A 25123-nucleotide genomic window follows, 5' to 3' on the forward strand; every position below is an offset into this window, starting at 1 on the left:
AACTTTCTGTTTAAGGAGTTTATCGGTAAAATTATTTAAGCCATGGGGAAAACCACAGTGGCAGGAGAGGACAAAAGCAGAGGAAGGGAGAGGACAAACAACACCTTCAATGTAGATTATTTATTGAGAATGCTTTTTAACCTTGAAAGGATGATAAGCTATAAACAACAGAAAAATCCACAGGTTCCAGATTGTGGTATTAAAAGGTGGCTATTTTCTCCTCTTCAATCATCTCACATCACCTCATGTTGAAAACTGCAGAGAGAAAAATAGAGCATGTCACAACCGCAGTATTACACTAGTTTGAAATTACACATTAGGTAGGGTAGCACAATTCTGACAACTTTCCCGAAATGTTCATGTTTTTCCAGAAAATCTGGTGGGAAGATTCCTAGAATCAGGAGGGAGTAAGCAGGAAATCCGGAATCCTTCAACCAGGATTTCTCGAAAACCTGGGAATTTTGGGTACGTTATCGGAATTTTGTAACCCCAGTGGGCTGAAATAACTATGTGGTGGCTGGAATAACTTTTATCCTTCCTTACCTGGAGATCCATCCATGGAATCCGCTTTTAAAAAGATGCCATTGAACAGCACGGGGTCAACATCCTTTAGTAGGGTGATCATGAGCTCAGACACACGTTCACCTTTGGCATAGGTCATATCCACAAGGGCACGTGCTTTATCTGCCCGCCCATGTGTCTCCATTATGGCTTCCTTCTCAAATTGATTGATCACCTTTTGGTTAAAGAGTATATCTACCAGAAGTTTGATGTTGGCCTCGTTCAATCCCTTCACAATGTTCCCCCTTTCCCCGTTCAATAGTTCGGCTGTCCAAATTGAAAGAAAGAGAACAAATGAGAATGATTATTAGAGAATGGTTATTGACAATCATACGTTTGATACCGTCAGTCTCTGTAACAAACAAATTCCTGAAACCACCTGAATCAGCATTAAGCACTAGAACATGTAGAAACAGACTACCCCTTACAAAAAAAGATTGCAGTTTTGAAACTGCAGTAAAAGTGCAGTAACTGCAGTTGACTGTAGTGTTTTGGACCTGGAAATTGCAGAATTAATGCAGTTATTCTGCACTCTAATTGCAGTTACACTACAAAATTACTGCAGTAAAAAAAACGTTTATTTTTTATGCAGTATTTGCAGCATACTGCAGTTATACTGCACTCTAACTGCAATCGTTTTTTGTTTTTTTTCATAAGGGACATAGCCAGGAGACTTACATGCGACTTCTGCTATCAGAATACGAAGATTGCATTGAAAAGACGAGTCTAGACTCTCAAAAGTCGCTTTATGGTCTGACTATGTTCAGATCTGGCTGACCATTTCAGGAGGTGGTCAGGGATGCATTGTGTGCGGATTTCTTCTGTCTGGATGCTATCAGACTACCGAAAGCACATATAGTGGGCGAAGTCATCAGCACTCCTCCCACAAGTCTCCAGAAAACGTGTGCTTTGGGACCGAGAGGCACCTTTTCATTATAACATTGGAGGAAATTAGAGGTCGACCGATTAATCGGAATGGCCGATTAATTAGGGCCGATTTCGGGTTTTCATAATAATCGGTAATCGGTATTTTTATGGGTTTTTTTTCTTTTCTTTTTTTAAACCTTTATTTAACTCAGTTAAGAACACATTAAACCTTTATTTAACTGAGTTAAGAATGACGGCCTAGGAACGGTGGGTTAACTGCCTTGTTCAGGGCCAGAACAACATATTTTTACCTTGTCAGCTTGGGGATGCAACCTTACGTTAACTAGCCCAACGCTCTAACCACCTGCTTTACATTGCCAAGGTAAGTTGCTAGCTAGCATTAAACTTATCTTATAAAAAAACAATCAATCATAAACACTAGTTAACTACACATGGTTGATGATATTACTAGTTTATCTAGCCTGTCCTGCTTTGCATATAATCGATGTGGTGCGCATTCGCGAAAAAGGACTGTCTTTGCTCCGACGTGTACCTAACCATAAACATCAATGTCTTTCTTAAAATCAATACACAAGTATATATTTTTAAACCTGCATATTTAGTTAATATTGCCTGCTAACATGAATTTCTTTTAACTAGGGAAAACGTGTCACTTCTCTTGCAACAGAGTCAGGGTATATGCAGCAGTTTGGGCCGCCTGGCTTGTTGCGAACTGTGAAGACTATTTCTTCCTAACAAAGACAGCCAACTTCGCTTTGATTTAACAAAAGCGCATTTGCGAAAAAAAGCACAATCGTTGCAAAATATTTTTACCTTGTCAGCTTGGGGATGTAACCTTACGTTAACTAGCCCAACGCTCTAACCACCTGCTTTACATTGCCAAGGTAAGTTGCTAGCTAGCATTAAACTTATCTTATAAAGTTTAAAAAATACAAATTATCTAAAAAATAAAAATTATAGAAGATATCCATTTGTTAAACTATCCTTTAGTGAAAGGAGAATGTCCACAAGTATTATGGCTGCTGTTCACAAGGTCTGCAAACCAAACCTGTCCGTGAGATGTTGTGTGTGTACCTAACCATAAACATCAATGCCTTTCTTAAAATCAATACACAGAAGTATATATTTTTAAACCTGCATATTTAGCTAAAAGAAATCCAGGTTAGCAGGCAATATTAACCAGGTGAAATTGTGTCAGTTCTCTTGCGTTCGTTGCAAGCAGAATCCGGGTATACAGAATCTGGCTCGTTGCGAACTAATTTGCCAGAATTTTACGGAACTATGAAATAACATTGTAGGTTGTGCGATGTAACAGGAATATTTAGACTTATGGATGCCACCCGTTAGATAAAATACGGAACGGTTCCGTATGTCACTGAAAGAATAATGTTTTCGAGATGATAGTTTCTGGATTTGACCATATTAATGACCTAAGGTTTATTATATTATAGTTAAGTCTATGATTTGATATTTGATAGAGCAGTCTGACTGAGCGGTGGTAGGCAGCAGCAGGCTCATAATAGTCAAAGGTATATGGTTTAGAGAGAAATAGTCGACGCGTCATAATTCCTGTAATAACTTGCGGCTGAACTTGAAAGGGGTTCCTTCGTTATTTTACCGTTCATGTCTTCCATAGAGAATGTCTTGATCTACTTCAAATAAGGCCTGTGTTATGTGCTTAAACCGCCTCTGCGTTTTGATACCCGTGTAAATCTCACTAGGTAACGTTTGTCAACATATTTTCATAAATCCACTCTACAAAAAAAAAAGATCTTCGTTTATATTGATCAGCGTTATATCCTATGGATATCTACACAGTTATACAATTGGCAAGGTGGTGTAAGCCTAAACCAAACACAGACCTTATTTTAAATTAATCTAAAAATATCCTATGGAATAAATGAAGGAACCGCTTTTCAGATTTTGCTAGAAGGTGTCATGGGAATTATGACTCACACTTTTGTAGTCAATTCTTACCATGCCCATTATTGAAATAGGATTTCCTGCATATAGAAATTAGTTTTTGTTTTCAGCATTCATCACAGGTAACTTAAACTCTATTTTTATTATTCAAACAGTTGAGAGTATTTGTCTCCTAAGCAGACTCTTCAGTATCGTTGTCACTTCAGAGCTGTGTGTGTGTGTGTGTGTGTGTGCATATAAAAAAAAAAAAATCATAATAATAATCGGCCGATTAATCTGTATCGGCTTTTTTGGTCCTCCAATAATCGGTATCGGCGTTGAAAAATCATAATCGGTCGACCTCTAGAGGAAATAAGTTCCTAGCTTGTGAGGAACGTGTTTGCTGGCCTCATAAATGCTAGCCAGCTACCTAATATTTAGAGTCATAAATATATATATTTTTTTACTGGATTTAGTTATGCTAAAATGTTTGCAATGCTTGCTGGCTAGCTACAGAGGTTAGCTGGCTAGTTAGCTACTGCCATCAGTTGTTGTTGTGTTATTATCATATTTTGCCTATTGCCTTACAAAAAAAGATTGCTGTTTGGAAACTGCAGTAAAAGTGGAGTAACTCATGTCGACTGTGGTATTTTTGACGCAGTAATTGCAGAATAACTGCAGTGTAGTGCACTCCAACTGCTAACTGCAGTGTACTCTGACTGCAATCTTTTTTTCGTAGGAGTTCCACCATTTGTAGAACGCATACTGGCATTTGAATATAGCACGGGAAAAGGGATTCCGGAAACACTGTGGACACGGTAGAAGTGTAGACGCATGACACGTTCAGAATTCCATGATCAGAACCTCCCTGCGGACCTGGCATCTTTTCACTCCCTCCTCTCTACATTTTCTTCCTCTGTTTCTGCTGCTAAAGCCACTTTCTACCACTCTAAATTCCAAGCATCTGCCTCTAACCCTAGGAAGCTCTTTGCCACCTTCTCCTCCCTCCTAAATCCTCCTCCCCCTCCCCCCCCTCCTCCCTCTCTGCGGATGACTTCGTCAACCATTTTGAAAAGAAGGTCGACGACATCCGATCCTCGTTTGTTAAGTCAAACGACACCGCTGGTCCGGCTCACATTGCCCTACCCTATGCTTTGACCTCTTTCTCCCCTCTCTCTCCAGATGAAATCTTGCGACTTGTGACGGCCGGCCGCCCAACAACCTGCCCGCTTGACCCTATCCCCTCCCCTCCTCTCTTCTCCAGACCATTTCCGGAGACCTTCTCCCTTACCTCACCTCGCTCATCAACTCATCCTTGACCGCTGGCTACGTCCCTTCCGTCTTCAAGAGAGCGAGAGTTGCACCCCTTCTCAAAAAACCTACACTCGATCCCTCCGATGTCAACAATTACAGACCAGTATCCCTTCTTTCTTTTCTCTCCAAAACTCTTGAACGTGCCGTCCTTGGCCAGCTCTCTTGCTATTTCTCTCAGAATGACTTTCTTGATCCAAATCAGTCAGGTTTCAAGACTGGTCATTCAACTGATCCTCCTCTCCACCCTCTCCGAGTTGGGCATCTCCGGCGCGGCCCACGCTTGGATTGCGTCCTACCTGACAGGTCGCTCCTACCAGGTGGCGTGGCGAGAATCTGTCTCCGCACCACGTGCTCTCACCACTGGTGTCCTCCAGGGCTCTGTTCTAGGCTCTCTCCTATTCTCGCTATACACCAAGTCACTTGGCTCTGTCATATCCTCACATGGTCTCTCCTATCATTGCTATGCAGACGACACACAATTAATCTTCTCCTTTCCCCCTTCTGATCACCAGGTGGCGAATCGCATCTCTACATGTCTGGCAGACATATCAGTGTGCGTGACGGATCACCACCTCAAGCTGAACCTCGGCAAGACGGAGCTGCTCTTCCTCCCGGGGAAGGACTGCCCGTTCCATGATCTCGCCATCACGGTTGACAACTCCATTGTGTCCTCCTCCCAGAGTGCTAAGAGCCTTGGCGTGACCCTGGACAACACCCTGTCATTTTCCGCTAACATCAAGGCGGTGACCCGATCCTGTAGGTTCATGCTCTACAACATTCGCTGAGTACGACCCTGCATTACACAGGAAGTGGCGCAGATCCTAATCCAGGCACTTGTCATCTCCCGTCTGGATTACTGCAACTCGCTGTTGGCGGGGCTCCCTGCCTGTGCCATTAAACCCCTACAACTCATCCAGAACGCCGCAGCCCGTCTGGTGTTCAACCTTCCCAAGTTCTCTCACGTCACCCCGCTCCTCCGCACACTCCACTGGCTTCCAGTTGAAGCTCGCATCTGCTACAAGACCATGGTGCTTGCCTACGGAGCTGTGAGGGGAACGGCACCTCCGTACCTTCAGGCCCTACACCCAAACAAGGGCACTGCATTCATCCACCTCTGGCCTGCTGGCCCCCCTACCTCTGCGGAAGCACAGTTCCCGCTCAGCCCAGTCAAAACTGTTCGCTGCTCTGGCACCCCAATGGTGGGCCAAGCTCCCTCACGACGCCAGGACAGCGGAGTCAATCACCACCTTCCGGAGACACCTGAAACCCCACCTCTTTAAGGAATACCTGGGATAGGATAAAGTAATCCTTCTAACCCCCCCCCCAAAAAAAAGATATAGATGTACTATTGTAAAGTGCAATTAGCAATACAATTAGCCGCTGCGCAATAAATCACATTAACTCAGCACCGGGATTAAAAACTATAATTTAATGAATGGGTGGGGGCCCCAGAGGTTAGGACCCATGGCCACATGCCCTGCATGCCCGGTCGGTAATTAGGCCATGATTACTACAAATTTAGATCAATGGACCGTGCAGTGCATTCTGCGCGATTATGGGACAAGGAGCTCCGTGCAGTGCATTGCATTGCAGTGCAGTGCATTGCGATTATGGGACAAGGAGCTCCTTGTCCCATAATCACGCAGAATGCACTGCACGGTCCATTGATGACGCAAGGGAAACATACACAATGGGTGTTAATACGATTCCAATGGAGTTTTATGGAGCCGGATACCTGCCAAAAGGTTTAACGTACATATCTTTAGGATCGTAAGAAAATCCATACGTAAATTCTTAGGATCGTAAGAAAAAACGTAAACGTTAACTTTCATCTGTGAACATACAAACACCATGTTACAACTACGGAATAACATTTTAGGCTGAACAAATCTTGTGTTGTAATTCTGACGTACAATAATACCTTTCAGAGTTTTGGCAGTTTCATCTCACCAACAAAAAAAATGTACACCAAACGGCCTGTGAGGAGTGCTACCCGAACAAGCATAACACAGTATAAAAAAATCAGAAGCCAGGGAAACCGGTATCCTGCACGTTTTCAAGTTAAAAGTCTCCATTCTCTATTACTCCTCTGTTGAGTTTACTTCACATTTATGTAGCTAATGTTGAAGGCATTCAGTTGTACAACTGACTAGGTATCCCCCTTTCCCCTTTAATATAATGGATTTGTTTGCCAGCCCAAGTATAGATAGCACTAGCTGTATTATGCATACAACAGTGAAGTTTCAGTCCTCTAGGTGTATCTCTACAGAATGGGCATATCTCTGGGTGACTTGGACATTCCCATGCATGCACCTTATCAAAATATGACTCATTCAATATTGCACCATCCTCATAACCAGTAGTATCTACCAGGAATAATGAATCATAACCATTAGTATCTACCAGGAATAATGAATCATAACCAGTAGTATCTACCAGGAATAATGAATCATAACCATTAGTATCTACCAGGAATAATGAATCATAACCAGTAGTATCTACCAGGAATAATGAATCATAACCATTAGTATCTACCAGGAATAATGAATCATAACCAGTAGTATCTACCAGGAATAATGAATCATAACCAGTAGTATCTACCAGGAATAATGAATCATAACCAGTAGTATAACCATTAGTATCTACCAGGAATAATAAATCATAACCAGTAGTATCTACCAGGAATAATGAATCATAACCAGTAATATCTACCAGGAATAATGAATCATAACCAGTAGTATAACCATTTGTATCTACCAGGAATAATGAATCATAACCATTAGTATCTACCAGGAATAATGAATCGTAACCAGTAGTATCTACCAGGAATAATGAATCATAACCATTAGTTTCTACCAGGAATAAAGAATCATAACCAGTAGTATCTACCAGGAATAATGAATCATAACCAATAGTATCTACACAATATATATACATCCGATGCTCGTCGGATGTGGCAGGGCTTACAAACTATTACAGACTACAAAAGGAAGCACAGCCGCGAGCTGCCCAGTGACAGGAGCCTACCAGACGAGCTAAATCACTTTTATGCTCGAGGCAAGCAACACTGAGGCATGCATGAGAGCATCAGCTGTTCCGGACGACTGTGTGATCACGCTCTCCGTAGCCGACGTGAGTAAGACCTTTAAACAGGTCAACATACACAAGGCTGCGGGGTCAGACGGATTACCAGGACGTGTGCTCCGGGCATGTGCTGACCAACTGGCAGGTGTCTTCACTGACATTTTCAACATGTCCCTGATTGAGTCTGTAATACCAACATGTTTCAAGCAGACCACCATAGTCCCTGTGCCCAAGAACACAAAGGCAACCTGCCTAAATGACTACAGACCCGTAGCACTCACGTCCGTAGCCATGAAGTGCTTTGAAAGGCTGGTAATGGCTCACATCAACACCATTATCCCAGAAACCCTAGACCCACTCCAATTTGCATACCGCCCCAACAGATCCACAGATGATGCAATCTCTATTGCCCTCCACACTGCCCTTTCACACCTGGACAAAAGGAACACCTATGTGAGAATGCTATTCATTGACTACAGCTCAGCGTTCAACACCATAGTACCCTCAAAGCTCATCACTAAGCTAAGGAACCTGGGACTAAACACCTCCCTCTGCAACTGGATCCTGGACTTCCTGACGGGCCGCCCTCAGGTGGTGAGGGTAGGTAGCAACACATCTGCCATACTGATCCTCAACACTGGAGCTCCCCAGGGGTGCGTGCTCAGTCCCCTCCTGTACTCCCTGTTCACCCTCGACTGCATGGCCAGGCACAACTCCAACACCATCATTAAGTTTGCAGACAACACAACAGCGGTAGGCCTGATCACCAACAACGACGAGACAGCCTATAGGGAGGAGGTCAGAGACCTGGCCGGGTGGTGCCAGAATAACAACCTATCCCTCAACGTAACCAAGACTAAGGAGATGATTGTGGACTACAGGAAAAGGAGGACCGAGCACGCCCCTATTCTCATCGACGGGGCTGTAGTGGAGCAGGTTGAGAGCTTTAAGTTCCTTGGTGTCCACATCAACAACAAACTAGAATGGTCCAAACACACCAAGACAGTCGTGAAGAGGGCACCTATTCCCCCTCAGGAAACTAAAAAGATTTGGCATGGGTCCTGAGATCCTCAAAAGGTTCTACAGCTGCAACATCTAGAGCATCCTGACCGGTTGCATCACTGCCTGGTACGGCAATTGCTCGGCCTCTGACCGCAAGGCACTACAGAAGGTAGTGCGTACGGCCCAGTACATCACTGGGGCAAAGCTGCCTGCCATCCAGGACCTCTACACCAGGCGGTGCCAGAGGAATGCCCTAAAAATGGTCAAAGACCCCAGCCACCCCAGTCATAGACTGTTCTCTCTACTACCGCATGACAAAAAGGCTTCTCAACAGTTTTTACCCTCAAGCCATAGGACTCCTGAACAGGTAACCAAATGGTTACCCGGACTATTTGCATTGTGTGCCCCATACACCCACCCCCCTCCACCCCTCTTTTACGCTGCTGCTACTCTCTGTTTATCATATATGCATAGTCACTTTAACTATACATTCATGTACATACTACCTCCTGCACATTGGCTAACCGGGCTATCTGCATTGTGTCCCACCACCCGCCAACCCCTCTTTTACGCTACTGCTACTCTCTGTTCATCATATATGCATAGTCACTTTAACCATACCTACATGTACATACTACCTCAATAAGCCTGACTAACCGGTATCTGTATATAGCCTTGCTACTCTTATTTTCAAATGTCTTTTTACTGTTGATCTATTTCTTTACTTACCTACACACACACACACACACACACACACACACACATACCTTTTTTTCGCACTATTGGTTAGAGCCTGTAAGTAAGCATTTCACTGTAAGGTCTACACCTGTTGTATTCGGCGCACGTGACAAATAAACTTTGATTTGATACCAGGAATAATGAATCATAACCAGTAGAATCTACCAGGAATAATACAATAATAATAGATGTTTGGTGAATCTATGAATTATTTATGACCATTGGAGTCTTTGCCACTGAATAGATTTTTTTATAGAATATTTAAATATTTCTTTCATCACTCAAAATCTTGCCAAAGCATATTCTGTAGGAGCGGTTAAAATGAATTTAATATAATTTGACATGATTTATATGAATCGGATCATGAACATATGGACTTTGAAATGAACAAGGGAGAGGTTAAACATAGGCTAAGTCTGGCATAAGCTTAGGTAGTCTCCAAAAATGCCATTCCCTCCATCATGACACTGCTGCCCAGTTGAATAGCTTGTGATCGCCATGCAGCACCACATCACCATGAGCCTTCGGAAAAACACCCCTCAGCCTGAGAAGATTCCCTTCTGGTGGCATGCAGTCATAGAGTCATTATACTTTAATGTAGGCCTATTTGCCTACTAGCCAAATAAAGTGCAGAGCATTCATGATGTATGCAACTTGTCATTCCAACATATTTGAACATTTCACTCATCCTTCATTCAGTTCAGTCAGTCAGTATGTCATCCAGTCAGTCATTTGTCTGAGTTGCAATAGGAACTAAATAAAATAGAATAGAACAGTCTCATTTATTTATTGAAATCCATGTGTGTATTCAAAATGATCAAAATTGTCCAAAGATATTTAGCCTATCACTTTAATAATTCAATGTTTAATTTAGGCCTATCTAAATAAAAAAATAGGCCTTCAACTTGTAGGCATTGCAATCATTTTGGGTTCAGGTGTCTTGCGGAATAATTTTAGAACTCTATTTGTGTTTTATAACTGTTTTTATTAAAGGGCTGGCCTGCAAAAGAGACCCTAGCTCACAGGCCTTTAAATATAGCCTCTAATTACATTTTAAACAAAATAGTTCAGAAAGCACATGTAGTGGCAGATCTGACAATAAGAATAGGCTATAGATAGTCTTGACCATTTGGGACCCTTTGGCTATTTCGTTCAGGACAGGTTACAGCCAAGAATATTTAGTTTTGTCTCATTTATTGATATGGAAATAGCTTCTGCGTGATGGGGTTGCGCATGCAAATGGCTATAACAAGTCTACATACTGAGTGGAATTCACAAGTACAACAGTCAAAGTGGCTAATAAAAGGCTCCCAAATACTTGAAAATGTGTGATTCATTAGGTTACATGATCACCACAATAGATCCACACGGCTATAACATTTACGTCATTTAGCAGACGCTCTTATCCAGGGCGACTTGGGGGGATTAGATGTAATGTATTATGTATTATGCAATTATATGGCCTTTTTTTTAAATTTATTTTATTTCACCTTTATTTAACCAGGTAGGCTAGTTGAGAACAAGTTCTCATTTGCAACTGCGACCTGGCCAAGGCATAGCAGTTAGATCCATACAACACAGAGTTACACATGGAATGAACATACAGTCAATAATAAAGAAGAAAAAAAGAAAACAAAAAGTCTATATACAGTGAGTGCAAATTAGGTAAAATAAGGGAATTAAGGCAATAAATAGGCCATGGTGGCAAAGTAATTACAGTATGGCAATTAAACACTGGAATGGTAGATGTGCAAAAGATGGAATGTGCAAGTAGAGATACTGGGGTCCAAAAGGAGCAGAATAATTAAATAAATACAGTATGGGGATGAGGTAGATAGCCCATCTGTATACAGCCCATCTATGTACAGGTGCAGTGATCTGTGAGCTGCTCTGACAGCTGGTGCTTAAAGCTAGTGAGGGAGATGGGAATCTCCAGCTTCAGAGATTTTTGCAGTTCATTCCAGTCATTGGCAGCAGAGAACTGGAAGGAAAGGCGGCCAAAGGAAGATTTGGCTTTGGGGGTGACCAGTGAGATATACCTGCTGGAGCGCATGCTACGAGTGGGTGCTGCAATGGTGACCAGCGAGCTGAGATAAGGTGGGGCTTTATCTAGCAGAGACTTGTAGATACCCTGTAGCCAGTGGGTTTGGCGACGAGTATAAAGTGAGGGCCAGCCAACGAGAGCATATAGGTCGCCTTGGTGGGTAGTGTATGGGGCTTTGGTGACAAAACGGATGGCACTGTGATAGACTGCATCCAGTTTGTTGAGTAGAGTGTTGGAGGCTATTTTATAGATGACATCGCCGAAGTCAAGGATCGGTAGGATGGTCAGTTTTACGAGGGTATGTTTGGCAGCATGAGTGAAGGATGCTTTGTTGCAAAATAGGAAGCCGATTCTAGATTTAATTTTGGATTGGAGATGCTTAATATGAGTCTGGAAGGAGAGTTTACAGTCTAGCCAGACACCCAGGTATTTGTAGTTATCCACGTATTCTAAGTCAGAGCCGTCCAGAGTAGTGATGCTGGATGGGCGGGCAGGTGCGGGCAATGATCGGTTGAATAGCATGCATTTAGTTTTATTTGCGTTTAAGAGCAGTTGGAGGCCACGGAAGGAGAGTTGTATGGCATTGAAGCTCGTCTGAAGGTTAGTTAACACAGTGTCCAAAGAAGGGCCAGAAGTATACAGAATGGTGTCGTCTGCGTAGAGGTGGATCAGAGAATCACCAGCAGCAAGAGCGACATCATTGATGTATACAGAGAAGAGAGTCGGCCCAAGAATTGAACCCTGTGGCACCCCCATAGAGACTGCCAAAGGTCCGGACAACAGGCCCTCCGATTTGACACACTGAACTCTATTAGAGAAGTAGTTGGTGAACCAGGCGAGGCAATCATTTGAGAAACCAAGGCTGTTGAGTCTGCCAATAAGAATGTGGTGATTGACAGAGTCGAAAGCCTTTGCCAGGTCGATGAATACAGCTGCACAGTAATGTCTGTTATCGATGGCGGTTATGATATTGTTAAGGACCTTGAGCGTTGCTGAGGTGCACCCATGACCGGCTCTGAAACCAGATTGCATAGCGGAGAAGGTACGGTGTGATTCAAAATGGTCGGTAATCTGTTTGTTAACTTGGCTTTCGAAGACCTTAGAGATGCAGGGTAGGATAGATATAGGTCTGTAGCAGTTTGGGTCTAGAGTGTCTCCCCCTTTGAAGAGGGGGATGACCGCAGCAGCTTTCCAATCTTTGGGAATCTCAGACGATACGAAAGAGAGGTTGAACAGGCTAGTAATAGGGGTTGCAACAATTTTGGCAGATCATTTTAGAAAGAGAGGGTCCAGATTGTCTAGCCCGGCTGATTTGTAGGGGTCCAGATTTTGCAGCTCTTTCAGAACATGGATATGGGTGAAGGAGAAATGGTGGGGGCTTGGGCGGGTTGCTGTGGAGGGTGCCGGGCAGTTGACCGGGGTAGGGGTAGCCAAGTAGAACGCATGGCCAGCAGTAGAGAAATGCTCATTGAAATTCTCAATTATAGTGGACTTATCGGTTGTAACAGTGTTTCCTAGCCTCAGAGCAGTGGGTAGCTGGGAGGAGGTGCTCTTATTCTCCATGGACTTTACAGTGTCCCAGAACTTTTTTGAGTTTGTACTGCAGGATGCAAATTTCTGTTTAAAAAAGATAGCTTTCCTGACTGCCTGTGTATATTGGTTCCTAACTTCCCTGAAGAGTTGCATATCACGGGGGCTATTCGATGCTAACGCAGAACGCCACAGGATGTTTTTGTGCTGGTCAAGGGAAGACAGGTCTGGAGTGAACCAAGGGCTATATCTATTCCTGGTTCGACATTTTTTGAATGGGGCATGCTTATTTAAGATGGTGAGGAAGGCATTTTTAAAGAACAACCAGGCATCCTCTACTGTCGGGATGAGGTCAATGTCATTCCAGGATACCCGCTGCGCCTTGGTCCTCTTCTCTCCATGACAACTTCTGTGACATAGGAGCTCGAATTGTTTGGGTACAGACCTGGATAGTAAGACAGAACTCTGCAGGTTCTTTGCAGTAGATTGCAACATCTTGTCGGAAAATGTTATAGTTAGAAATGGAATTTTAGGGAGGAGGCTTCTAATGTTAACATGCATGAAACCAATGCTTTTATGGTTGCAGAAGTCAACAAATGAGAGAGCCTGGGGGATGGGAGTGGGGCTAGACACTGCAGGGCCTGGAGTAACCTCTACATCACCAGATGAGCAGAGGAGTAGGATAAGGGTACGGCTAAAGGCTAACAGAACTGGACGTCTAGCACATTCAGAACAGAGAGTAAAAGGAGCAGATTTCTTGGCACGGTAGAATATATTCAAAGCATAATGTACAGACAAAGGTATAGTAGGATGTGAATACAGTGGGGGTAAACCTGTACATATAGTGATAATGAAAGAGATTGTCTCTAGAAATAGCATTTAAACCAGGCGATGTCACTGCGTGTGTGGGAGGTGGAACTAAATTGTTAGCCGAGGCGCTTTGAGCAGTGCTAGAGGCTCTACAGTGAAATAAAACAATAGTTACAAACCAAAACAGCAATGGACACGGCATGGTGACGTTAGGGAGAGGCATGCGTAGCCGGGTGATCATAAGAGTCCAGTGCGTGGCTTCAGGCAGCTAGCGGCGGGCTAGCAGGCTAACAGAAAGACCTTAGAGGGGCGACGCGACGGAGGAAAGTCTGTTGTGGCCTCCTTGTGCAGTTACATCAGTGGACGGATCAGCAGGGCTCCGTGTGGTAAACCAGGCCAATTGGCAAAATATGTATAGTGGCTAAAGAAATATGTCCGAAGGGCCTCTTCAGCCAGCGTGGTTTAGATAGCTAGCAGGCCGTGGATTAGAGGTTGTGCGTTCAGGGGACGTTAGCTGCTATAATTCTAGGTGGGGAAAAAAAAAATATATATATAATAATACATTTTTTAAAAATAGGTTCAGAGCTTGCGGTATGAATCCGGAGATATGGAGAAGAATAAGTCCGACTACCTCTGGTTTGAGTCGCGCTGTACAGACTGACAAGAGTTGTCCGGGATACAGGTAGCTGATGACCGCTAGCAAAGGATAGCTGACTGCTAGCTAGTAGCTTCAGAATGTATTCGATGGGCCTCGTAAGCTAACAGTCCGTTGTGCTCTAGACAGCTAGCATTCAGGGGACGTTAGCTGCGAAGGTAAGAAGGTTCAGAGCTTGCGGTAGGAATCCGGGGATATGGAGAGAAAAATAGGTCCGGTATGCTCTGGTTGAATCGCGTTGTACAATCTGGCGAGAGCTTTCCGAGCTAAAGGTTAGCTGATGACCGTTAGCTGGCTAGCTTATGTTGGAGATTCTAGTAAGAGGAAAGAAAAATACTTGAGAAAAAGCAGGTCCACACCACATTGGGTGAGGCGGGTTGCAAGAGAGTATTTTGAAGTAAGGGGTTAGAAAAATATAAGAAGATATGCGAAGAAAAATATATACAAATATATATACACGGGCCACGACAAGACGAGGACAAAAGACGTCTTACTGCTACGCCATCTTGGATTACAAGATTACATTAAATAACACACAACAGCATGGCATATTTAGATAGCAGAATGGGCCTAGCCTAAATCATATTTACTGTCTATTTTGAAGCTCAGGCAGTTGTTCTAGACAAGGCTCTTCTGTATCTTTATAGTATCATTCTCACACAAGCCATTTGCTGAAGGCCCAAGCCTATACTATGTCTTCTGCCGGTATAATGTCATTATTGAATGCAGTTCTAAACAAGCTCTAGACTTTTATTTTGTAAATGAAACCAGAAGCTGCAAAGCAACTAACATCTGGGCTAGACTTGCTTGATTGACTAGCTGACTTCGACTAGATATGTTCGGCTCATGTCCTTTGCAGATGCCACATTACTGACAAAGGTTTGTACTCATAAAAAAGATATGTAACCGAGTAAAGGGAGACAAAAAGTAAGAATTGAATGTGTAAATGTTAATTCATAGTCGTAACATAGGGTTTGAACGTTTACAGATATCTGGTATTTACAGGTATCTGGCTCAATAATTTCCCTGCATAGTTTGTGATCTTGGGATCTTGAAAAGTGCAGTTTAACAAATACTTTAAGGCAAAGTTTAATTCACTCAGCCCTTCTTGTTTATTAGTGTGCTTGTGGTGCTTCAGCACAAACACTTCTGCGTTCTTATCCACTGCCATAGATAGACAAATCTTTAAGTTGTACCTAAGAAGGTAAGATGAACAAGTGTTTCATATTTACAGTTGAAGCCAGATGTTTACATACACCTTAGCCAAATACATTTAAGATCAGTTTTTCACAATTCCTGACGTTTAATCCTAGTAAAAAATTCCCTGTCTTAGGTCACCACTTTATTTTAAGAATGTGAAATGTCAGAATAATAGTAGAGATTTATTTCAGCTTTTATTTCTTTCATCACATTCCCAGTGGGTCAGAAGTTTACATACACTCAATTAGTATTTGGTAGCGTTGCCTTTAAATTGTTTAACTTGGGTCAAACGTTTCGGGTAGCCTTCCACAAGCTTCGCACAATAAGTTGGGTGAATTTTGTCCTGACAGAGGTGGTGTAACTGAGTCAGGTTTGTAGGCCTCCTTGCTCACACATGCTTTTTCAGATCTGCCCACAAACTTTCTATAGGATTGAGGTCAGGGCTTTGTGATGGCCACTCCAATACCTTGACTTTGTTGTCCTTAAGCCATTTTGCCACAACTTTGGATGTATGCTTGAGGTCATTGTCCATTTGGAAGACCCATTTGCGACCAAGCTTTAACTTCCTGACTGATGTCTTGAGATGTTGCTTCAATATATCCATGTAATTTTCCTTTCCTCGTGATGCCACCTATTTTGGGAAGTTCACCACTCCCTCCTGCAGCAAAGCACCCCCACAACATGAGGCTGCTATCCCCGTGCTTCACGGTTGGGATGGTGTTCTTTGGCTTGCAAGCCTCCCCCTTTTTCCTCCAAACATAACGATGGTGATTATGGCCAAACAGTTCGATTTTTGTGTCATCAGACCAGAGGACATTTTTCCAAAAAGTACGATCTTTGTCCCCATGTGCAGTTGCAACCCATGGTCTGGCTTTTTATGGCGGTTTTTGAGCAGTGGCTTTTTCCTTGCTGACCAGCCTTTCAGGTTTGTCGATATAGGACTCGTTTTACTCTGGATATAGATACTTTTGTACCTGTTTCCTCCAGCATCTTCACAAGGTCCTTTGCTGTTGTTCTGGGATTGATTTGCACTTTTCGCACCAAAGTACGTTCATCTCTAGGAGACAGAACACGTCTCCTTCCTGAGCGGTATGACGGCTGCGTGGTTCCATGGTGTTTATACTTGCGAACTATTGTTTGTACAGATGAACGTGGTTCCTTCAGGCATTTGGAAATTGCTCCCAAGGATGAACCAGACTTGTGGAGGTCTACACATTTTTTTCTGAGGTCTTGGCTGATTTCTTTTGATTTTCCCATGTCGTCAAGCAAAGAGGCACTGAGTTTGAAGGTAGGCCTTGAAATACATCCACAAGTACACCTCCAATTGACTCAAATGATGTCAATTATCCCATCAGAAGCTTCTAAAGGCATGACATCATTTTCTGGAATTTTCCAAGCTGTTTAAAGGCACAGTCTACTTAGTGTATGTAAACTTCTGACCCACTGGAATTGTGATACAGTGAAATAATCTGTCTGTAAACAATTGTTGGAAAAATTACTTGTGTTATGCACAAAGTAGATGTCCTAATCGACTTGTCAAAACTATAGTTTGCTAACAATACATTTGTGGAGTGGTTGAAAAACGAGTTTTAATGCCTCCAACCTAAGTCTATGTAAACCTCTGACTTCAACTGTACTTTCGTATTTATAGAGGATATAGTTGCTGTTTGGTGGTTATGTTCTTAATAGTGTTCTTGAATAATGTTAATTGTAACATTTAGTCACTACAATGTTCATAAATAATATACATTTTAATACTTAGTGATGAAATCGTAATTTAGAGTATCTGTTAGTCCTTTGTAGCACAATTTGTGAGATTTTTATTTGTTTTTCATTTCACTTCTAAAAACCCATATTTTGGCAGATATATCGTAATCTGTGACTTTTGCCTCCCTAAAATCTCTTATTGATCGGGCTCTAATGGTAATGGCGTTTGTTTTTGACGATAATTGTTAGGTGGGGGTTGCTAGCTACAGTGGTAGCTTTTAGCTAGCTAGCTTGACTTGCAATAAAGTTAGAGAAACAAGTTGAGAAAAAAGTAACTAAACAAAACTGCAGCTACAATGTAAAAAAACAACGGTGTTATTTTGGACGCAGTATTTGTAGCATACTGCAGTTATACTGCACTCTAACTGCAATCTTTTTTAGAAAGGGAAACGCTACACTTGTCAGTTCAGTAGCAAGGTAAAACTGATCGAGCGAGGCGTCTGTCAAGATGTCATACGGCTTTAATGAAAAACGTCACGATGGGAACCGGCATATGCCGCGTTCAAAACAACTGGGAATTCGGAAAAATATGAGGTCAAATCATGACGTCAGTGATCTTCAGATCGGAAAGTTGGAGCTCTAGGAAGAGGGCAGAGTTCCTGAGTTGGAATTCCGAGTTGGATGACCCTTCAAGACGATTTTTCCCAGATGGAGCTCGTTTTTTCCCGAGTTCCCAGTTGTCTTAGACGCAGCATAAATTCGAAGCAGCGAGTGGATGCTTGTATCTATTTATCAGAAGAACGTGTTTGATCACGTGCTTTTTCAAAACGTGTGTTGCAAAATGCGAGATCCCACTCAATTCGCCGTGGTTCCGGTGCTTTCTTCGATTCCAAGCTGCTCTCTAACACCGACCTCTACTGGACACTGTACTTACAAAAATATTAAGCATTTTGTACGGTCAATTTTATCTGACCGGTAGTTTAGCAGGTAGAGAAGGGAACTATGGAACATTCAGGGACGTGAGGGTATGAGGTCGAATTCCGTTGAAGGCACACTGTTTTGAAAATTGTTTAATGTGAAACCACACTTTCTGCACTGTTCAAATAATTTGTTTTATTTGGTATTGTATAAGCTTCTGTCTTAAGCACCCAAAATAATGGCATAGATTCAGTTCTTGAACATCAGTAAACATGAAGGCAAAAAAGGGAAGCATGAGATGCGAACCTGATACTACAACTGATTATTGACTGACCATTAAAGCCAACGATTTACCACTGCGCCACAGAGTTCTGATGAAGACAGTAGACCAAAAATGAATGTATATCTGATAATCACACATTGCATTTATTGTTGACCAGCAGATGTCACTCATGTGCATTATGAACAGATAATGAAGCTCTGAGTAATCAACCGTTTTTCGGCACAATTTGATGAAGGCGCCGAAGCCTTCAGAAAACCTCGGTTTCCCATCACTACTCATACCGTAGCTACAGCCCTGTACACGGCATAATACTAGAAGTATTTAAAGGTGTCGTCCGTAATATTGTCATATTCGTCTCCCTTTTATCTTCAGAGAACAAAAAACAATCATGAAGCAAGAATATGTTGCTGTGTGATGGCTGGCTGACTGTAGTAATTTCATTACTTTACTAAAAACAAGTTGTACACGTTTTAACTCTTTCATTTTAGTGATGATAGGAGTGGTGCACACATATTTACCACACAAACAAGTAGAACAGGTTGCTATGAAACAACAAAATACAAAAAAGGCCAGCACTCACTAATATATAAATTACAATTGAAACTTTGTTTTACATTCTCTCATGGCAACATAATCCAAGTGTGCTGGCATTTTTCACTTTTGATGTGATAATTTGTTGGCCTCTGCTTCCAAGCACCCAATCATCTGTTTAGGCAAGAGGATAAGAGTTGAGTGCATTCTCTCCCTTTACAATACTATGATACAGTACACACAAATTAGAGAAATTGTTGTTCCCAGCAACATATCACATTCATTCTGTATTAAAAGATTAATAGTTACCTGCCATACTCTGTTGAAAATCGGAAAATGCCTTGTGTGCATGCAAGAAAACGAAAGAGAAAGTTAGACAGTTTTACTCAAGACTGGTTGTCACTACCTGGGCCAGAGGCAAAGTCATAAACCCCGCCTATTTTTATAACTTTTACTCAAGACTGTGGTTGTCACTACCTGGGCCAGAGGCAAAGTCATAAACCCCGCCTATTTCTGTAACTTCTCTTTTTAACCTCTAGGGTAGGTGGCACCAAATCATCCCACCTACGTAACAGCCAGTGGAATCCTGTGGCGCGTTATTTAAATACCTTAGAAATGCTATTACTTCAATTTCTCAAACATATGACTATTTTACAGCATTTTAAAGACAAGACTCTCGTTAATCTAACCACACTGTCCGATTTCAAAAAGGCTTTACAACGAAAGCAAAACATTAGATTATGTCAGCAGAGTACCCAGCCCGAAATAATCAGACACCCATTTTCAAGCTAGCATATAATGTCACAAAAACCCAGAAGACAGCTAAATGCAGCACTAACCTTTGATCTTCATCAGATGACACACCTAGGACATTATGTTATACAATACATGCATGTTTTGTTCAATGAAGTTCATATTTATATCAAAAAACTGCTTTTTACATTAGCATGTGACGTTCAGAACTAGCATACCCCCCGCAAACTTCCGGCCAATTTACTAACAATTTACTAAATTACTCATGATAAACGTTCACAAAAAGCATAACAATTATTTTAAGAATTATAGATACAGAACTCCTCTATGCACTCGATATGTCCGATTTTAAAATAGCTTTTGGGTGAAAGCACATTTTGCAATATTCTCAGTAGATAGCCCGGCATAACAGGGCTAGCTATTTAGACACCCAGCAAGTTTAGCCTTCACCAAACTCCGATTTACTATTAGAAAAGTTTGATTACCTTTGGTGTTCTTTGTCAGAATGCACTCCCAGGACTGCTACTTCAATAACAAATGTTGGTTTGGTCCCAAATAATCCATAGTTATGTCCAAACAGCGGCGTTTTGTTCGTGCGTTCAAGACACTATCCGAAGTGTAAATAAGGGTCACACGCACGACGCATTTCGTGACAAAAAAATTCTAAATATTTCATTACCGTACTTCGAAGCATGTCAACCTCTGTTTAAAATCAATTTTATGCCATTTTTCTCGTAAAAAAGCGATAATATTCCGACCGGGAATCTGCAATTAGGTAAACAGACGAAAGAAAATAAAGCATGGGGTCGACTCGGGCACGCGCCTAAGCCTATTGTCCTCTGATCGGCCACTTGGCAAAGGCGATAATGTGTTTCAGCCAGAGGTTGCCTCGATATCGTTCAGCTTTTTCCCGGGCTCTGAGAGCCTATGGGAGCCGTAGGAAGTGTCACGTTATAGCAAAGATCCTCAGTCTTCAATAAACAGAGCCAAGATGAAACACAACTTGTCAGACAGGCCACTTCCTGCATGGAATCTTCTCAGGTTTTGGCCTGCCATATGAGTTCTGTTATACTCACAGACACCATTCAAACAGTTTTAGAAACTTTAGGGTGTTTTCTATCCAAAGCCAATAATTATATGCATATTCTAGTTACTGGGCAGGAGTAGTAACCAGATTAAATCGGGTACGTTTTTTATCCGGCCGTGTCAATACTGCCCCCTAGCCCTAACAGGTTAACATCTGATTTTAAATCTTACCCTAATCTTAAAGGAAAATTCCACCCAAAAACTTTGTCTACATCGTAAAAATTCATTAAAACCAAAATGTGCTTTTTCATTTGAATTTAAGGTTAGGGTTCAGCATAAGATTAGCAGTGTGGTTAAAGGAAAACTATATTTTGGTATTTGTTTCATTAGTCCACTGTTGATATAGTGCGAAAATGTTTTGCATGTCAGCAATCAAGTTTTCAAGAAAGTTTAATTTTCAATATACAGAAATACAGCCGGTATGATCTTGAAAACTTGATTGCTGTCATGTAAAACATTTTCGGACTTTATCAACAGTGGACTAATGAAACAAATACCATAATATAGTTTTAGGGTGGATTTTTGCTTTAACCACACTGCTAACCTTATGCCTAACCCTAACCTTAAATTAAGACCAAAAAGCATTTTTTGGTTTTGACAAATATTTACGATATAGACAATTTTGACTTTGCCGCTGGCCCATCTAGTGGAAACCCAAGACAAGGCGGGTTTAAACAATATAAAACAATAACTTGGCCAGTAAACCAGTTCATTAACTCACTATAATGACATTCTCGTTACATAATTTAAAGTGTATGACACCATGTTGCAGCCCAGTCACGGACGAACAAGTTTGATTAAAAAATAAATAAAATGAAGGAAGATGACACTATTGTGCGAACCAGAACTGTACCGTGCAGATTATAATATTATATTTACAGATTGTCCTTTTCAGCACAGTTCCAGCAACTATGGTGGATGCAGTACAGCTTGGCCTGACTTGGTTTGGCTTGGCATAGAAATGTGAAAATAGTATAGTTGAGCTGTTCTTTTTAAAGAGGCAACACACACAGACAGATACAGATAAACAGGATGGAAGTAGAGAGGGACTTAGCAGCTGTGTGCTTGAATTAGAACTTTATTAACTGAGTTTGGCTTCAGAGAAAGAAAATATGGCATAAAGAACAGGAGAGAGAGGGGGAGTTGGGGAGACGGGGAAATTAAAATGAGTATGAGAACAGTGAGAGGAAGAGCTTCTGAAATGAAGGTATAAAACTGAAAATATAATAAAATATATATGCTTAAGCCTCTGAAAGTAAGGTATATAAATAGTAAATCTGACTTTCTGCTTAAGAAGTTTATCAGTAAATTTGATTTAAGCCATGGTGAATGGGGAATTAACCACAGTGGCATGAGAGGACTAAAACAGAGGAAGGGAGAGAACGAGAGAAAGATCGAGAAAAGTAGAGAGGGGGAGAGGGACAGATTGGACAGAGTGGTTGAATAATGGAAAATGCAAGCAAATGAGAAGAGTGAGAGGAAGAAAGATCATGGTCCACAAGAGGCTCAAAACGTGTCAGTCCACTTATCTCACACCCACACACACTTTCTCTCTCTCATGAAATGTCACCCCACCCCCCCACATTATCACAGAGCACATCAGCCTGAGGAGTTTCACTGAATTCTATAAATCACCACGGCAACAGAACGTTGATATGGAACTGTCTGTGACACAACATCAATCTTTGTATATTTGTTAAGGGTCACAGTAGAGGGATTTTGATGTTTGTGTTGATTTATTTTACAATTCAACCACACATCTGAAGACAATGCATTTCAAATCATTGAGGACAACACAAAAGAGTTTATCAACTTATTAGATGGGACTTGTAAAGCAAAAGTCCTGACTTTGTCATACTTCTTCTTCCGCACGCTACTCCTCTTATAACCGTTTAAGCTAGAAACACCATTAAAATGTGCAGACTGCTCTGGAATAGTCTGCTTGTATACACCTTTTTGATATTTGATATACTATTGTATTTTTTGTCCTTTTTCTCCATCTACATTCACTTTAAGTGGAACTGACAGCGTTTGATCTACTTTGCAGATATGAAACCAACAAACAATCATAATATCAGCAAAAAATATACAATTCCTAGTTTATACTACAAAAGCAACTTTGCAGGTTTTAAAAATAGGTTCTTTTTGACTCAACATTCCATGACGTACACTAAGGCATTGTTGGAGAATAGATGGATGCAGTTCAATGCATGATTAATATAATTCACCAATACATTTCTTGGTAGTCCCAAAAATATAGCAATCAGGTTGCAAATCACAGCTGGCCTGGTACATTGTTTGCTTCCTCCATTCAGGATGTACTGTTTCAGTTTCAATGACTAAAAATGTTGGTAAAAACTGACAAATGTAACTAAGTCTGGGAATGTCAGTACAATCAAACTAGTAAGGACAATGATCACAAGTTAGTCATAACGTGGCTAATAGGCTATCATATCTACATACACTACCGTTCAAAAGTTTGGGGTCACTTTCGAAATGTCCTTGCTTTTGAAAGAATAGCAAATTCTTTGTCCTTTAAAATAACATCAAATTGCACAGAAATATAGTGTAGACATTGTTAATGTTGTAAATGACTATTGTAGCTGGAAATGGCTGATTTTTAATGGAATATCTACATAGGTGTACAGAGGCCCATTATCAGCAACCATCACTCCTGTGTTCCAATGGCACGTTGTGTTAGCTAATCCAAGTTTATCATTTTAAAAGGCTAATTGATCATTAGAAAAACCTTTTGCAATTATGTTAGCACAGCAGAAAACTGTTGTCCCGATTTAAAGAAGAAATAAAACTGTCCTTCTTTAGACTAGTTGCGTATCTGGAGCATCAGCATTTGTGGGTTCAAATACAGGCTCAAAATGTCTAAAAACAAAGAACTTTCTTCTGAAACTCGTCAGTCTATTCTTGTTATGAGAAATGAAGGCTATTCCGTGCGAGAAATTGCCAAAAATTCCCAAACATTCAAAAAATTTATGAAAATGACCATATCTAAGAACTCACTAAAATGCTGTCAGATCCACTTTAATGTGACTTTTTTTCAACATTCTAAAGCTCCCATTGTGACATCATCACTTCCAACTTCCATTCACTGTAAATGCAACAATGCAACTTTTGAGACAAATCAGCCACTTTGATGACTTTGCCAAACACTTACACAAAACGTTAGAGGGTATAACATCTTCCTCTACTTCTCTGCTATTCAAATCTGAAATAATAACAGAATTATCTGATACCAATCAAACATTACAGCTGTTCAAGTGACTGCATCAAAACATTTTCTGTAACTTTTTCTAAATAACTGACATTTTGGCCACTTTCCGAGCAAGTTAGATAAAAAGTTAGAGGGTATGGCATCTTCGTCTACTTCTCTGCTATTCAAATCTGTCCACGGAATAAAAATATCCGATACGGATCTAACGATATAACTGTTTTAAGAGCTGCATTAACACATTTTTTCCAACTTTTTCCAAACAACTGCAGTTTTGACCACTTTTTAATAAAATAAATGTAACCTTTATTTAACTAGGAAAGTCAGTTAAGAACAAATTATTATTTACAATGACGGCCTACCCCAGGCCAAACCTGGACGACGCTGGGCCAATTTCAATTTCACTTAACCAAGAAGTTTGACAAAAAATGTGGAGGGTATGACATCTTGGTCTACTTCGCTGCTATTCATATCTGGAATTGGAACATAAATATATTGTACAGATACAACTGTTTTAGTAACTGCATGAACAACTTTCATCTTCATTTTTTGAAACGGCTGCCGTTTTGACCACTTTCCCAGCACTTTTAGACAAAAACGTATTAAAGCGTATGACATCTTGGTCTACTTCTATGCTATTAAAATATGGAAATGAGAACATAAATATATATTAAAGAGGTACAGCTGTTTTAGTAACCACGTCAAATAATTTAGCTAACTTCCCACTGTTGAATTAACTGCAATGGAACTTTTAAAAACATTCTATATCTTCAACCATACATGAATTCCTTTATCATACCAAATCAGTCCAACTTAACCTCATTTTATCCCTTCATCCATTAGGTCTTCTCTATCCCTGTATCCTTACTTTATTTATCTATCCATTTATTT

The 25123-nt window shown here is 41.2% G+C and overlaps 1 protein-coding gene across 2 annotated transcripts; it reads right to left on the reverse strand.

Annotated features, from left to right (window-relative positions):
- Window positions 1-105: 105 nt before the first annotated feature.
- LOC106589838 (inhibitor of apoptosis protein) lies at window positions 106-19620 on the reverse strand. Of its 2 annotated transcripts, XM_014180232.2 has the most exons (4): window positions 19477-19538; window positions 19251-19341; window positions 544-828; window positions 106-255 (listed from the first exon to the last, which is right to left on the reverse strand). In XM_014180232.2, exons 2-4 carry the CDS (start codon window positions 19285-19287, stop codon window positions 239-241), a joined length of 339 nt encoding a protein of 112 aa, XP_014035707.1. In that variant the 5' UTR covers window positions 19288-19341; window positions 19477-19538; the 3' UTR covers window positions 106-238. The 2 variants fall into 2 exon arrangements, with proteins under 2 accessions (XP_014035707.1, XP_014035708.1); XM_014180233.2 differs by lacking the exon at window positions 19251-19341 and having other exon boundaries at window positions 19477-19620.
- Window positions 19621-25123: the final 5503 nt, after the last annotated feature.

This window comes from Salmo salar, chromosome ssa28 (genome assembly GCF_905237065.1).
Source record: "Salmo salar chromosome ssa28, Ssal_v3.1, whole genome shotgun sequence".
Classification (NCBI taxonomy): domain Eukaryota; kingdom Metazoa; phylum Chordata; class Actinopteri; order Salmoniformes; family Salmonidae; genus Salmo; species Salmo salar.